Source organism: Labrus mixtus, chromosome 19, assembly GCF_963584025.1.
Source record: "Labrus mixtus chromosome 19, fLabMix1.1, whole genome shotgun sequence".
Classification (NCBI taxonomy): domain Eukaryota; kingdom Metazoa; phylum Chordata; class Actinopteri; order Labriformes; family Labridae; genus Labrus; species Labrus mixtus.
In genome coordinates this window covers 3,210,001-3,227,500 of record NC_083630.1, presented here as the reverse complement: position 1 = coordinate 3,227,500, position 17,500 = coordinate 3,210,001, and the positions used below count along the sequence as shown (strand labels likewise).

At 45.8% G+C, this 17,500-nt stretch overlaps 1 protein-coding gene across 2 annotated transcripts in view; it reads left to right on the top strand.

Moving 5' to 3' along the window:
• adarb2 (adenosine deaminase RNA specific B2 (inactive)) overlaps positions 1 to 17,500 on the top strand; it is a 169,374-nt gene that overhangs the window by 150,782 nt on the left and 1,092 nt on the right. Inside the window, exons 5-10 of one of the 2 annotated variants that reach the window (XM_061063935.1) lie at positions 1,246 to 1,414; positions 3,267 to 3,418; positions 6,094 to 6,262; positions 10,617 to 10,798; positions 17,033 to 17,232; positions 17,287 to 17,379. In XM_061063935.1, coding sequence (XP_060919918.1) covers positions 1,246 to 1,414; positions 3,267 to 3,418; positions 6,094 to 6,262; positions 10,617 to 10,798; positions 17,033 to 17,232; positions 17,287 to 17,316 — 902 coding nt within the window. In that variant the 3' untranslated portion in view covers positions 17,317 to 17,379. Of the gene's footprint in view, positions 1 to 1,245; positions 1,415 to 3,266; positions 3,419 to 6,093; positions 6,263 to 10,616; positions 10,799 to 17,032; positions 17,233 to 17,286; positions 17,380 to 17,500 lie in introns of those variants that run through there. The other variant, XM_061063934.1, reaches the window with a different exon arrangement.

Below are 17,500 nucleotides of genomic sequence, written 5' to 3'. Positions count from 1 at the left end.
AATAGCCAATGAGAGCCTGAGTAAAAAGGAGGTGTCTGACCCTGATCTGATGTATCTATACACGGCCAGTTGCATGTGACTGTGCCGATGACTGACTCTTCTTGTAGCCAATGAAATTCTGAACACGTCGACATGCTACTTCAATCAAACTTGCGGCCCCAAAAGGCAGGAAGAGCGTTTCTAAAACCAAACGGACTGTGATCTATGATGAACGCCGGCCTAATTTGCACAGTAGTGTGCACTTTTTTATGATTTTTGTAAGAATTTTCATGCATTCTGAAAGTGCAGAATTTAAGCTTTTTATTTTCTATTTGTGCTTGTAGTCCAAACTGTCCTCGGGGTATGCGTGTGGATGGGTGTTAAGTATTTTAAAAGATCTGTAAGTTAAGCTGAAGTGAGCCATCTAACCGACCACCTCATTTAAAGTCCATGCATATCAGGTTGCTTTCACCAAATGACTTTCAAAGTGAAATCATTTCTGGAGTCCAGGTCGAACTTTCTCCACCTGACCTCAGACTTTCCTTTTCTTTGTGGTCTTTAGGCTCTTTTTCCCTCCACCGCCCACACACACACACACACACACACACACACACACACACACACACGCACTCACACACACACACACACCTCCCTCCTTTGACTTTTTTCCCTCCCTCGCCCTCCTTCCTCTCCCTCATCAGAGGAGGTGTCAGGACTCCACCGCCGCAGTGCCATCTGGGCCGAGGCTGATAAAAGCTCATGTGCTGGCCCGGCGATGCCTGCAGGTCTGCCAGGAGCTGGTGAAGCCTGACTTTCAGAGCGATGGGAGAGATTTGTGGCTGCAGAGGAAGGAATGGCATGCCGTTAACGTGCTGATCCTAACCCCCCCTAAACCCCCCCTCCGTCTATCTGTCAGTCTCGTCTGCTGCTCACATGGACCTGCTCAGACCTGAATCCTTACAGAGACTCTTTCTTCCCAGAAAACCATCAGGAGACAGGATGGCTGCGGTCTGTGAGCATTTAACTCAATTCTAAACATTGTAGAGAGCTGTCTCCCCCCCTCCTCTCTAGAGTTGATGCTCACACAGGTCACCATGTGGTGGACACTGAAGCTTCAGTGTTTAGCCAGCTCTGCATGGGTCTGTAAACCTTTCTGTGTTCCATGTGACCATGGTGTGTTACGCTCCTGGATAAAGGATTGAATGTAGTCAGTGGGACATGTGACCAGCACAATAAGCCCAACTTTTGTCTGTTTTCGTTCAACAGGTCTGGACCTGAGGCACGCCCAGGTGGTGGCGTTATCCACGGGAACAAAGTGTATCAACGGGGAGTACCTGAGCGACCAGGGTCAGGTGGTCAACGACTGTCACGCTGAAGTCACGGCCCGCAGAGCGCTGCTTCGATTCCTCTACTCTCAACTGGAACTCTACTTAAGGTAAACATTTGTCAGTAGTTCAACTTTTAAGAAAATGTGTGCTCAAACAGGCCATTTGGAGATTTTCCCTTCATGACATCACAAAGGGCAGTAGCCCTTCCCCCAGGTGGGTGACACTCCCACAGCTAGGTGTTTGTTCTGCCCTCTGAGTCTGCCTTCTCACCGTAAACAATAGGACATAAGACCGAGACACACAAGCCCTTCCAGAGAGGGGGCGTGGTCAGACACAGCTCATTTACATATTTAAAGGTACAGACATAGAAACAGCCTGTTCTGAGCAGGGCTGAAATAGAGGGGTTTATAGACATGATCAAATACAGGATCAGAGTGGATTTAGAACAAGAAACTTCACACACATGTTGAAGAGGAGCTCTGAAGATATGTGACTTTTAAGTATAAAATAACTCATAAAGCATTTACGTAAATTGTCCCTTTGAGTTTTGGATCTTTATGTGTTTTATGTAACATGTTACTCAAATACAGTCCTTGGGTTAAAGTAATCAGTTACATTTATTATTACAGTTAAAGTTTGATCAACAGCATTTAAAATCCAGTTTGTTTTGACGTCCTGCTGCAGAGCTGAAGCGACCCTCTCCTTTTTAATAACCTCCATGTGGAGGGAAGCCCCACTGTACCTCACAGCGAGCCATATGTGCGCACTTCTCTCCAGCTAACTAAGCATATTATCACTCACTTACCTGCTTCAGCTCAGGGTCTAAACGGACTGTTTGTTTTTAGCACTTTTTGCTAAGTGCTTCTGCTTTGTGTGTGCAGCTTGCCGTGTTGCACAAACTCTCACCATTATACTCACCAGCATCACGAGAGCGTGTTGATGAGCTCTGACCCCATACTGCCTCCGGTTCACGAGTATATATTGTCTGTTTTTTCTAACTCCCTGAGGAACCCGATAGCGAGGCTGATTCATCAGATTAGTGGCCAGAAGTCTCCATCTTTGAATGTCATATTAGCATACACGGCACAGACTTCTCGTCTTAGCACAATACTGGCTGGCAGGTAGAGTAAAAATGGCTAATGGGAAAGATAACTCATAATGAAATGACCAAACAAAATGCCAGATCTGCCATATTTACACTCAGTAAAGGACATCGGAGACGCAGGAGAGGTTCTATTAAGACTGTTGTCGTGCTCTGCATCAGTATGTAAATATACAATGTGTGTGCATTAACGTGTGTGTGAGTTGTAAAAGTAGTTTTCCTTCTTATAGCCTTAAACAACAGCCTAGTTTCTATAGGTTAAAGTGACAACCACTCTTCAGCCACACGCAAAGATTCAACTCAATGTTAATAGATGAGATGGATCATGTGACTTGTTACCGGAACGACATGTTTATGTACTTCCCAGAGTACTGCCGAGGTGTCTTTGAGCAAGGCACCAAACCCCCAACTGCTCTGGTGCGCTCCTTGTGTAGCAGCCCGACTCTGACATCTCTCCACTAATGCATGTCCACAGCTCCTGTTTGTGCATGTGTGTGATTCAGGCCTGTGTGTGTGAGAAACATGTCTCTTAATAACAGAGTGTAAAACCAGAATTTCCCCTCAGGGATTAATAAAGTATATCAAACACCATCTCACCTGAACCAGTTCTTTAGAAGTCCACAGGTTAGATTCAGTCTCCATGTTTCCCTGCACATGTGGACAGCCTGAGTAATGTCCATGAGTCGTTCTGACAGGAGGTGAATGGACTTTGGTCCGAGAGGCTCGGTGTCCATCGGTGCCTCGCTCCATCACTGGGAACGAAAAGAGGAAATCTATTTCTCAGGATGTGATGAATGGTGTAACCCTTCTCATCAGTCACCCTCCTACTTGTTGTTTTTCTATTCTCTCTGCTGCAGTAAAAGGCCGGAGGACTGGGAGGAGTCGATATTCGTGCGACACAAGGAGTGCGGCTTCAGGTTGAGAGACAACGTCCATTTCCACATGTACATGAGCACGTCGCCGTGTGGGGACGGGAGGCTCAACTCACCCTATGAAATCTCCACGGACCGTAAGATACAACGCCTTTCTGTTTCTTAATTTGGACACATGTTGGCTTCACTTAAAGGAGCGATATGTAACTCTGACACCTAGTGTTTAAAATGGGTATTACATTGTAGAGAGCTGTCTCCCCCCCCCCCCCCCCCCCCCCCCCCCCCTCCTCTCTAGAGTCCATGCTCACACAGGTCACCATGTGGTGGACTCTGAAGCTTCAGTGTTTATCCAGCTCTGCATGGGTCTGTAAACCTTTCTGTGTTCTAACCTCTCTCCATTTTTCAAAAGCACCTCCAATATTGATCCTAGTTTGAGCACGTTTCTGCTCGTGGAGCTTATTAGAAACATGCAGAGGCTTTTTAGGTCGGGTACAATCACTTCTATCTGAACCACTTCTCTTGACCGCTTCCATCTCTGCAACACCTGTTGGTTTGACCTGATAACTGCTCTCATATCTGGCAAACCGAGGGGCGTCCAAAACGGCTGAGTGGGGGTGTCTTAAAACCGTCTACCTTCTCTGGTCCAAACAAATCCAGAGCATTCAGGACCAGAATCTAAAGTTAGAAGGAGGACATACTGACTGCTGCATTGTTGTCAGAGAAGCCAGCACTTCAACATAGCATGTTTCCTTAATGTCTGATCAGATAGTAAGATCACTTTATCATTTCACTCACTACACATCTCAATGATTGGTTCTTTAAGACAAATCAAAGAAAATCTAATTTTATTAAACACATGATGACTTTCTACATGAAGCAATAACGTCTCGTTCTCTAAGGAAGTCAGATGACTTTCTCGTGCAGATATTCAGTTTTTATTTCTCAAACACAGACGCCTCTCGTTTGGATCTCTTTCATGTCACATTGTGTCTTCAGCCTCTTTAAGCCACGCCGTGCTGACTACATGACTTTTTATTGCCTACCCACTGAAAATAAATAGCACATTTATTTAGACGATCTGACCAGCATTTTCCTGACGGCCTACGAGCTCAGAAATGTAATCGGTCTGCAGTTTCCATCAGTCGAACGTTTATTTTTCCCCTTTAGCTCCATGAATATACATAACATGCAGATATGTTTTCTGACACCAGTAAAGACGGGAACAGAGAGAGGGAGAGAGAGAGAGAGAGAGAGAGAGAGAGAGAGTGATTGCAGAAGCCTTTGAACCTGATGTTTCTGCTCATTAAACCTTTTTAAATGTTCTGCTGCGCTCTTAGAGATTATAAAAATTACACAGTACCTTTTCATGGCTGTTCTCCTGAGCTGGAACTCTGGGCTTAAAATGAAGCTGCTGTCACATCCATGGAGGAAAGGAAGGACAGAGTGTTTAAACCCAAAGAAAGGAGAGGTTACTAAACAGAAACAGTGATAACCAACATGCCCCCAGCCTCCATATTAGGGAGATATCCAAGCTGTAATTTACCAAAAACAAGTCAAACAATTGATCTTGCTCCTCTGTTTGAATGTCTCCTTCTCCATGACTTCTTCAGTTTACATGATACAGACTTTTTATGATCACCTTATACTTTTATAGTATCAGGATAATACAGGCCATTCTGTCTTGCACACTCATGAATCCACTTGGAAAAGGTTCAAACAAGCGGCAACCTCTGGTCTTGAAAAATGGAGCCAATACGGAAGTGCAAAATCCTGCAGCTCAAGTGTCCACTTGAGGTTGGCTGCAGGAACACAAGAAGTCACATACACACAACAGCCCAAAAAGCCTGTTTTTACAGCAGAAACAAACATGTTTACAGCCTGGTACAAAAAAACAAATAGGTCTGATTAGTTATTGTGAATTGTTCTGAATTTCTTGATGGTAAAAATCCCAGCAGTGCACAAGAACTAGTTACCTCCAGGCCTAGGACATCGAACAAGGTACGTGTATGAAAAGCCTCTGCATGTTTCTAATAAGCTCCACGAGCAGAAACGTGCTCAAACTAGGATCAATATTGGAGGTGCTTTTGAAAAATGGAGAGAGGTTAGAACACAGAAAGGTTTACAGACCCATGCAGAGCTGGATAAACACTGAAGCTTCAGTGTCCACCACATGGTGACCTGTGTGAGCATGGACTCTAGAGAGGAGGGGGGGAGACAGATCTCTACAATGTTTTGAATTAAGACTGCAGTTCCCATTTTTAACACTAGGGGTCAGAGTTACATACTGCTCCTTTAATGTCTTTAATGAAGAACACCATGGCTGTGTGGAAACTTCTCTGTGTAGAGAAAAGGTTCCTCTTCTCTGAACTGCAGCCCGCTCATCATCATCATCATCATGGAGCAACAATCAGTCAAACACTTACTTCATTAACAATTAGACAGCCAGCCGTCCTCAGATAAAATATTTAATTCCCTAAATGAAGCCCTTAACCTCATTTAAACTTCTGCTCAGAAAGAAATGACAGATTTGATCCTCCACTGGAAGCTGTGTCGTCTGATTCAAGTATAATAGAAATGTTTCACTGTTTTCATCTGAATCTTTGCTGTTTTTTTAATTTAATTTGATCAGAGATCTTCAGAATGAGTCCTGGCTGCTGGCTGACATGATTAGATCTGCTTGGTGTTATTTAGAAATAACAGACTTCATTACTGAATAATTGAATTGGGTTTGCAGTAAATCCGTGTAATTCGATGTGACATAATGTGGAGATGTGAAGCTCAGGCTGTGGTTTTATGTCTTTCTGTTTTGTAGTCCACAGCAGCAGACACCTCATGAGGAAGCACCGCAGCCACCTGCGGACCAAAATTGAGTCAGGAGAGGGGACGGTACCCGTGAGATGTCGAGGGGCGGTCCAGACATGGGACGGCGTTTTACAGGGCGAGCAGCTCATCACCATGTCCTGCACCGACAAGATCACCAGGTCAGAGCGGTTAGAGCAAACCTTTGAGTTGTAAAATAAAACTCTCTGTTAGTAATCTCTTTTCACTGGGGTCACCGGGTCGAAACTAAATCAGGGGAACCAGCTCTCAGAGGTCAGACACGTTCTTGGTTTTAAACTTCAGGACTTAGTGTTGTACTACTCGAAATCGGTCTTGGTCTGAAGAGCGGTCTTGAGACCAATTCATCAAGGTCTCAATCTGGGTCTCATCTCAGAAGCCAAAGCATTTTGACTAGGTCTCGTCTCGGTCTCTGACTGGGCGGACTCTGGATTTTAAATCAAGACGGTCAAGACCACCACTGAAAGGCTAGTTTTTCAGGAGTTTTCTGCAAGTGTGAAAGCCCAGTGAGAGATGAAATTCTGTCATTTCTACTTTTTGTTCAGAGTGGGGAGGTTATTTCAGAGCAGCACAGATTAAAGCGTGTAGATCGTTATGATTTCACCGTAAAGGTCGACACATTAAAGTCTGACATAAACCTCAAGCAGCCAACATGATCATCACATCGGCCCACGCAGGACGTCAGAGCGAGGGGTGGTCAGAGTATGGATTAAAGGGTTAACTTTATGAGGAGATAAGCTTCTTTATGAGAGTGACTGATCTCTGTTTAAACAAAGCTGTTTAAAATGTGCTTCAGGAGAGAGGTACAGGTGGGTCTGATATTTACCTCGGCTCGTGTGTGTGTGTGTGTGTGTGTGTGTGTGTGTGTGTGTGTGTGTGTGTGTGTGTGTGTGTGTGTGTGTGTGTGTTTGTGTCAGCCTGAGCCGTGCTGGATGTGAAATCTTTTCAGTCCTGGTGATGAGTATTGATTTCCCATATTTGACTTGAACGGCTAATCCCGCTCTAATGAATTAGTGTATTAATCACGTCATTGTTTTAATCTGCAGGAGTGACGCTCCTCGGGCTAACTGTGGGGTATTAATCTAGATTTGATCATGTGAGGGAAACACTCTCAGCCCTATAAATATATCAAAAACACTTCTGTTTTCCCGCTGATTCTTCACATATTTCTCGTATTATTTACTTCTGGTAACACATTCATAAATCAGACGGAGCAGATTCTGTGTCTGTGTTGTGAGATGATTATGTTCTGAATGTATTGTGCACATGTTGGCAGCCTGAGCAGGACAGACGGAGACGCTAAATCAGGACAGCTTTGCTCTCACGCTTCATTTTCACACAGTCCTCATGTGTGAGGAGTGAGGCAGCGATGTGTACACACCCGAGCATCTTTACAGGCAGAGGGGGGCTTCCACCACACACAAACACACAAACACACACACACACACACACACACACACACACACACACACACACACACACACACACACACACACACACACACACACACACACACACACACACACACACATATGCATAGTGATATTGGATCACTGGAGATAAAAATATCTGTTTAACTTTAGATCTAAATTTAAAATTATGAGGAATACTTTAAGAAGTGATGATAACTGAGGATGGAGGAGATAAATGTGGATTTAAAGGAGCAGTATGTAACTCTGACACCTAGTGTTTAAAATGGGTACTGCAGTCTAAATTCTAAACATTGAAGAGAGCTGTCTCCCCCCCCCCTCCTCTCTAGAGTCCATGCTCACACAGGTCACCATGTGGTGGACTCTGAAGCTTCAGTGTTTATCCAGCTCTGTATGGGTCTGTAAACCTTTCTGTGTTCTAACCTCTCTCCATTTTTCAAAAACATCTCCAATATTGATCCTAGTTTGGAAGAAAAACATTCGCTTCAGCAGACACTAGCCCTTATAGGTTTTTCCTCGTCAATCTTCAAATCTCAACATGCATGTAATAAATGAGCCTCTCCAATGTAGCCATTTATCCACGGCCTATAAACGTCATGCTAACAGTTTGATAACAACGGGTGAAAGTTTTACTTGAGAGCTGGCAGGAAAAAATCTGTAACCTCGTCAGGGTGAAAATGAATCCATTTGGGTTCACACATGTAGCTCAGCCTGAAACTTCCTGAAGTTTTCAGGCGTGTTGTGCATGTGTGAAAAGGCCTCATGATAACGACTCAGTGTTAAAAGGCACACACTCCTCCAGGTGAGTTACCTGGACGTCTCTTAAATCAGTTTTTAATATCGTCTCAGTTCTTCTGCCGGGACGGGGTCCTTAACGGGAACTGAACCCGTGAATTTAGCTTAGTAAGCAGCACACTGTGCCAACTGAGCCATGCAGGACTACAGCTGAGACACTGCTCTGTGTGTGGGAGAGGATTGTCACAAACACACACACACACACACACTCAGAGGTGAAGCCTTCTCCTGTGGAGCCTCTGTTAATTTGACCAATTTGATTCAGTTGGCCCGGGCTGGAGATGGTGTGATTAAATCTACCCAGGTCACCAACGGGGGTGAAAGCAATTACTTTACAAAAAATAGAGTGACGGAGGGAGAGAGGAGGGAGAAGGGACACCCGCTTTTCTTTCCTTTGCACAAATCCCCCCCCCATTTCTTCCCTCCTCCTTCCCCTTGCCAGTCCAGACGGCAGACGCACTCGTTTTGCTCGGCAGCCTCCTCTCTCTGTTTTTTTATATCGGTGTAAATGATGGGTGGCCGTCGTTAAAGTGAGTGGGTCACCAAGGGCCAGTTTATCAAGGTCAGGGTGGAAGGTGGAACCGCGGACACACACACACACACACACACACACACACACACACACACACACACACACACACACGCTGCAGTCTTGAAGTGATCCCCTGGATGCTCTTCTCATCCTCTGTCACACTCATTTCCTAACCTCCCATTACCTTTTTATTCGCCCACGTCCTCCAGCTCCTGCACTTTATTACAGTTAGTTCAGCCCTGACCGCGGGGGATTTTAGGATCTTTGCTCTCATCGTAAACATTTCTGATAATGTGTGACGCTTCACCTGGTGATCCTCGTTTTGTTTTCTTAATCCCGGCCCTGCAGAGCTCCTTTGCTAATATTTGATTTGAAGTCGACAGCTGGATTTAATTGAGGGGCCTAAATGGCTTTTTATATAACGATGATGTTCTCAATTCCAGTGCAGTTTTATGCAGATGAACACATTACTTTAATGGTCGGCGTTTAGGGGGGGAGGGAAGAAAAGAAATGATGTACAGAGAGAGAGAGAGAGAGAGAGAGAGAGAGAGAGGGAGAAGAGGTCTCTCCTCTCTTTAAATTCACACGCCCAAGCCAGATGGCTGCCTTTTCTTGCATGAGATTAGAAGATGTTTCTGATTCACGGTGTCGCTTTCTGGGTAAATTAATATTTCAGGCTAAACTCTTTCTGTTTTTGTTGGAGGTGTTTGTGTGTGTGTGTGTGTGGTGTGTGTGTATGTGTATGTGTATGTGTGTGTGCACGCTCCTCCTCCTCCCTGTTTGAAAGATGAAGGACAGATCCTGCAGACAGATAGCAGGTAAAGCGTAGGCGGGCGCTGCTGCGTGATGTTAATTGACTCCTGGAGATGGAAAGAAGCCATAATGAGTGATTATTAAGTCTGCAAGGAAAGAGAAAAAAACAAGCAGCAGCCTTAATTGCGTCCATGATAAAGAGACATTGATTAACAAAAAGAACAATGATCTAAAAATTAGCAGCTCAACGTGCAGGCTTTGATTGTGCCTGGCATAAGTTCATTAGTCCAGAGCTGCAGAGAGCACGCCGCTTTCTCTCTCTATGAAGGGCAGGACTGATAATAAACACGCTAATTATCATTTTGCATCCATAAATTAGCATCTGGTGGCTAAATAGAGAGGGTTTCAGCTGAAAGTGGCACACGACCAGCTGGCTACAGTATCAGGCGTGAGGATTAGCCTCACAGTGATTTTGTGTCACACGTGGATCTCTGCACAAACACTGAGGTGATCGCACAAAGCGAGCGCCAGGCGATCAACACGGCTCTCCTGCAGTGCATTAACCTCTGTGGCACTGATGAATGCACACATGGTAATGTGTTGTTCCATGTAATGAATGCTGATGCACTGACCTTTGGCTGTGCTGCTGTTGTTGTTGTTGCTGTTGTTGTCGCTGGTGATGGTTTGAGGACGTGTGTGTGTCTGTCAGATTATGTGTGCTGTCAGTCCAGGCTGTTATTCATCACGTCCCACATCAAGATAATGATCAAATTGTCTCCACCTGTCATTGAAGCTCGCTCTCTTTTTCTCCCCTCCTCTCTCTCTCTCTCCTCCCTCTTTTTTTCTGATTTTCCACCTGATTCTGTCTCCCTTCCAACCTTCTCTCCCTCCCCAAACCGTTACCTTTCCTCCTCCTTTTGCACATTTCTTCCTTCTCCCTCGACCATCACACTTCTTTCTCCACTCTTTTTCTATCTTCACCTAAAGGTGGAACATCCTGGGCCTTCAGGGGGCGCTGCTAAGCCACTTCGTGGAGCCGGTGTACCTGCACAGCGTGACCGTGGGCAGCCTCCGTCACACAGGACATCTGAACAGAGTTCTGAACCAGCGGCTGGAGCGGCCGGGCCCGCTGCCCCCCACACACAGACGTAACCAGCCCCTGCTCAGCGGTACGAACATGACACGCAGAATACAGGAATCATATGAAACCAGAAAGTTACAAACTAATTTTTGACCGTTTTGGACGCCCCTCGGTTTACCAGATATGAGAGCAGTTATCAGGTCAAACCAACAGGTGTTGCAGTGATGGAAGTGGTCAAGAGAAGTGGTTCAGATAGAAGTGATTGTACCCGACCTAAAAAGCCTCTGCATGTTTCTAATAAGCTCCACGAGCAGAAACGTGCTCAAACTAGGATCAATATTGGAGATGCTTTTGAAAAATGGAGAGAGGTTAGAACACAGAAAGGTTTACAGACCCATGCAGAGCTGGATAAACACTGAAGCTTCAGAGTCCACCACATGGTGACCTGTGTGAGCATCGACTCTAGAGAGGAGAGGGGGGGGGGGGGTTAATTTATGTTAATATTTGACGACTCTTAACTTTAATTTCTCTTCACATTTAGAGGCAGAAAGACGAGGGTTGAGATTATTTAAATTATTTCAAAGCACATCAGAAACACACCAGGAATAATCTGAATCCTCTCTGGTTGATTCAAAAACTATTTTCCACATGACTTCAGAGGTCGGTTGGTCTAATTTTGGCTTTTTCACAGGTTTTTCTTTCTTCTTCTTTTCAGCTAAATGTCAGCCGCTGCTTTCGAGTGGTGACATTCCTCTCTCTGTGTTTTCAGTTGGGGCCTTCCCTTACATAGATCCTGGGCCATATGAATACAGTGTCTATTTTCAGAAGCTGCTTTTAATAAATGTGTCAGCTCACAACAGATTGCACATGTAACACCCGCACACACACACACACACACGTTTGACACACTGGTGTCGCCGTGCTCCTCCACAGTCACATTGTGCCAGGCAGACAAGCAGCAGCAGAGAAGTCGTCTGGCACGTCGGCCCGGGGGGCTCCGCTGAGACCCGCGGCGTTCGTTTGTAGTCGAGATGAATGCTGGAAGAGGATCTGAATGACACCCAACTTGTCGAGACTGAATCAGACGTCACTTCAGATCTAGGCCAGTCGGAGCGGCACAGCGACACACAGGATGTAGGGCAGGTTTTGTAGCTCGGGATCAATGACGAGAACAAAGACAATCACACACTCGGAGCACGTTTTATCATCGGAGCTGCACACAATGAATCAACTTAAACCCGACGCACTCTTCTTCTACTTCTATGAGGTTTAAGTGCGCGTCCTGAAGGGCGTCGGGGCTCTTTGTGTTACCAGGGTTAGCTCCGGGTAATTGAGTGTCGTGAGGATGAACATCGTTTGAGGCCGGTCCTCATCAAGATTGATAATTGTGCTGGATTGTCCTCTGCTGACGATGGCAGCGATGAATTTATCATGGAGTCCTCTGAACGCCGCCTCACAGAACATTTCTCATCTCAAGTTTTAGTTTCTGATATTTCAAGCAGCAGTTAATATTTGGAGAGTTGTAGTCAAGTGGGATCTATTTCTTAGTTATTAAACGTATTTAATAAGCGTAGGTCTGATATACCTCACAGTTAGTGCAGGGTTTGTTTAAAGACAGAGAAGATCTTTTATTCTACCTCGAACGAGGCGGCTAAATGGCCTTCCTGTTTATGTTTGCGCTCCGTTTTAAAGAAAAGGCTCAAACCTAGTAGACAAAAAGAATCTCTGGGTGTTCTTTATTCAGAGAATGAACAGCGGATAGAGCAGGAGAGTGGGGAACGCCATGCAGGAAATGAGCCACAGGTCAGACTTGAACCTTGGCCGTCCGCTTAGAGGACTATAGCCTCCAAACATGGGGCACGACCTTACCGCTAGGCCATCAGTGCCCCGTTTATATTTTGAGATTTGGTGTTCTTTCTCAAAAACACAAAGCAGCTAAATCTGTTTAACATCACCAGCTGCGTCCGCTTTGCTGTACATTTTAATCTCTGGGGCGTAATGGCCCGATCACACAGAAACGCTTTGCGCTTGGCATGGCCACTCCAAAGACGCTTGAGCATTTCTGTGGGGAAAAACAGCCGGGAGCACCATGTGGAGGTAAAGACCTCCTACATGGTTTGATCGGCAAAAAGTGACATTTGACGAGCGCGGCGACTCTGCATCTTGAGCTGAAAAGTTGAAAATGTTTCAAGTTTAATGCGAGCCCATAACCTGAAAAAAACAAAAACAGCCTTGAAATGACTCTCTCCAGATCCACAGGATGTTTAAACACGGCGGGCTATTAGGTCGGATTGGTTCGCTTTGCACCCCAACAGAAGGGAAGCAAAAAAGTAGGATTGTATGGATCATTTATTTTGATACCATTCTCAACTTTGACAGTGGAAACGCCATGAAATGTGTAACGTACAGAACCCAACTGAGCCGGACCGCTGGGTGGAAACAGGGTTAAAACATCAAAATGTAGGAATAGGACCCAGCTTTTCAAAACATGGACATTACCTTTTAACGGTAAGGTTCCTTTGTGTTGTTGGATGATACACCCCCTCTTTACTCTCAACAGAGGTGGCCTCTGAACGCCCTCTCCTCTGACACACTTCACCATCATGTGTTTTCTGTGTGTGTGTCCAAACTGTCAGATCTTTGCACCTGCAGCATCTCTGAGCAGCTCCACTCTATTGAAGGGGAGGAGAGAGAGGAGGAGGGGGAGATGGATAGACGCTGGAAATGGCCCTACACCAAATCAATGTAATCACAGCGCTTATCAGACAGCCATTCAATGTGAAGGCAGCTCGACAGAGAGAGAGAGAGAGAGCGAGAGAGAGAGAGAGAGAGACAGAGAGAGAGACAGGCTGAGGGGGAGAGAGAGAGAGAGAGAGAGAGAGACAGGCTGAGGGGGAGGGAGAGAGAGAGAGAGAGAGAGACAGGCTGAGGGGGAGGGAGAGAGAGAGAGGGAGAGAGAGAGACAGGCTGAGGGCGAGAGAGAGACAGCATGGAAGGAAGGGGAGAAAGGAGAGGACAGCTCGACAGAGAGAGAGAGAGAGAGAGAGAGAGACAGGCTGAGGGGGAGAGAGAGAGAGACAGAGAGAGAGACAGGCTGAGGGAGAGAGAGAGAGAGAGAGAGAGAGAGAGAGAGGCTGAGGGGGAGGGAGCGAGAGAGAGGGAGAGAGAGAGACAGGCTGAGGGCGAGAGAGAGAGACAGCATGGAAGGAAGGGGAGAAAGGAGAGGACAGCCCCCCCCCCATCTCCTCTGCCGTCCTTTCAGAGACTCTGATGAGCTCCTCGGCTTTTGTGTGTCCAGGGTTCTTTAAAAGTATCAACCCCGGAGGAAATTCCTGGGGTTTGCAGGGCTCGCTCTTATCGCATGCAGCCAAGGCAGCTCCACCTGAACCCTGAGGGCCAAACACATTGATGGGCCGACTCGTCCTTCACTCTCGTCCTGATGCCCGCTCTTCCACCGCAGAACACAAACTTTTTTGAGGGTTTTGGAGAATCAGAACAAAAGTAGATAAAGGAAACATTAATGAAGGTTGAAGTTTTATCATTACGCTCCCGGGTGAGTCTTAAAGCTACAGCCTGTTTTTTAGCCATAGAATCAATATGACATGGACGTAGTGTCAGTGACATCACCCATTGGTCTCTGAAGGGGCGTTGTGAAGCCCAACAATGGTCGCCAGATAGGAAATGATATCTGAACCCAACTTTCAATCAGTCAGGTAACAGGCAAAAAGGTGGAGCAGGGGCGGCCTTAAGCCTGCTGGCACACAGCTCCAATGTGCCCACCTGTCAATCAATTAATTAATCAATCAATTAATTGTTATTTATATAGCACCAATTACTTTTTCTTTTTTCTTTTTTACCTGCAGACAGTTTACAAACAATGAGCAGGCCACTCTTTTTTCATCATGTAACAAGTTAACACTAAACTTCTCAGAAAAATTAACACATGGGGCGGCTGTGGCTCAGTTGGTAGAGTCATCGAGGGTTCGATCTCTAGCTGAGCAACATGTCCGATTGGGCAAGACGCTTAACCCCACATTGCTCCCGCTGCCTCGGTGGTGGTGTATGAATGGATTAGTGTTGTACTTACTCTCTGATGTACGTTGCTTTGGATAAAAGTGTCTGCTAAGTGCATTGTAACATTGTAACACATGGACATTAATCAGCGTCAATCAACCCATGTCACACTGTTTACATGGAAGAGGCGGAGCTTATGACCAATACTGCATTCAGTCAGCAGGCGGAGCTCCAAATGTTTTGGCTTCACTTTGAGGGAGCTGTAACATCATCCATCTTTTTATACAGTCTGAATATTTGGCTGAAATGTTTTTTGTTAAGTCAGTCATAATAACACTGCTTGACTCCTTTTAGCTGTTGCTTTAGCTCTCCTGAGGAAACCTCACAGTAACACTGAACAGCTGCAGTGTGTACAAACAAATACACACCTCAGATATTATTACAGCGTTATGTGTACTGTACTCGTACGTATCCCCTAACCGGAGGCTTTAATTCTGCCTTCTTTATGTTTCCCAAAAGAGGAATTGATCAAGTCTTCAATGAGGGAAAAATCAAATTGTCTATTAGAGACACAGAGGAGCGAAGTCCATTGAAGGGATGAAATGAGGCATGAATGGAGCAAGAGAAAGGAGGAGGCAGGATGGATGGGAGGGCCTTTTGTTCACGGAGGAGAGATGGGTAATAAGAGACTCGGAGGATTGTTTCTGTGGCAGGCGATTCATCCGAGCTGCAAGAAAAGACGAGCAGCGATTGGTGAATGGAAGAGTGAAGACGGGGAAACGAGTGTGGCAGGCAGAGAGATGATCTGCAGCCGTGCATTGTGGGATTGTACATCAGGTATTGTACTGTAACAAGCTGTCTGTCAGGCGCTGGGATCAGAGGAAGCTGCTGTTCAGAATGTGTCTGTGTGTTTATATGAAGGTGTTTTTAACGCCGTATGATGGAATAAATAACTGTGGGGAAGCCGAGGTGAAGCCTCTCCTCCTGAAAACATTTCTACTGATTCACCGCGGATATAAAACTGTCAGAGTGTGTTAGCCTGGAGGCTTCATGCTGAGCATGTTTGTGCTATTATGACACAGTTTCACCCAATGTTTCCTCACCTTTGTAGTATTGTTTACAAGAGCAGAGCTGTTTGACGTGTTGTCATGTTTTTCACTTTAAGCACCTTACATTAGCCGTTAGCAGTTAGCTCCTTCATTAAGTTGTTGAACTTAATGAACTTTGCACTCAAATATACGGCTTTAAAGGATATTCAGACGCAGTATGCATCAGTTGCATGATGGATACTTACATTAGATCGAGTTAGAGGATGACTGTCTCATGCAGAGGTCAGACTATAGGTTATAAACACAATTGAAACCTGATCCGGACGTCGGCCGTGGAAATATATTGTTTTATCCTGTGTAGTGTGTCACGAGTTAAGGCCTCATCTAGCATGCCTCACAACCTCCTGACAGAAAGTCTGCCATGTTTGAGTTTTCACTCTACCATTTACCATGTGTGCCATCACATCAGTGACGTTGACCAGTGACGGCATAGAGCGCTGTGCACGCACAAAAGTCGCAAGTAAACAAACAAACTGGTGAAGCAAAAAAAAAAGAACTATGAAGTTGGCTGAACTATGTCGACTGATAGACAGCAAGAGTCAGGACATTATTGGGGTCGTCAAAATGGAACCTCCCTTCACTGGTGTCCCATGACACCTCCCAAGGCCGGTCAGTGAGCTCCAGCCCCCTCCATGTCGCTCACCGCCCACCACCCCTGATAAGTACTAACCTAAAACTCACCAAGGGAGACAAATGTTGAATCTTGTCTTTTATTTTTGAAGTTGAAGGAAGTGAACGGTTTTGTAGTTTATAATTTCTTAACATTTAAGAACGTCTGATGACTGAGTTCAGGTTTGTGGCAGTTCACATTTTGCAGATTCCAAAGTTGTCCTATCTGTCTCCTTCCTTAATGGATCACTCTGAGTGGTTAGCATGCACGGCCAATGATTTCGGGGAGAAGGTGGAGGCCGACTGGTGGTTAAGATAATATTTACACCTTTAAAAAACAGGCTCGCAAACAAAGACAGGAGCAAGAAGCTTACATGCTCTCCTGTTTGCACCTCCGTCTGGCTCTCTTCCTGAGTATCAGAAAAACAGCAGGTTCACATCCACTCAGCTTTTTGCAGCGCTGCTAAACTTTACGCCTCGGGGAGAGGCGGTCAAGCGGAACAACTCAGCTGAGGTGTGGGAGAGCAAACTGCTCATCTCTGGATCACCTGAACCTAAAGACGGTTTCTCTTTGTGTTGTGCTCCTGCAGGTTTGAGTAACGCAGAGTTCCAGCAGTCGGGGAAGGCCTCGTGCGTGAGCGTGAACTGGACGCTGGGCGACGCACAGCTGGAGGTGGTGAACACGGCGACAGGACGGAGACGGGACTCGGGTACGCCCTCGCGTCTCTGCAAACACATGCTGTTCACCCGCTGGAGCAGACTGAACCGCAAGGTGAGACCACACGTCCAGGTGAGACCACACGTCCAGGTGAGACCACACGTCCAGGTGAGACCACACGTCCAGGTGGGCCCATCATTTCATGAGAAATGTTAAAAGACGTGGTGTCGAACATTTTGAAAAACCTTCCCTTGCTGTGTTCTGTATTCGATCTAAAACACTATCAGGACTCACACACACACATTAAAACACACACATTAACTACACAGATGCAGCACACATGCATGACGTCACAGAACACACATACAGAGAATATGTGTGGCGTGTAGATCCACCATCT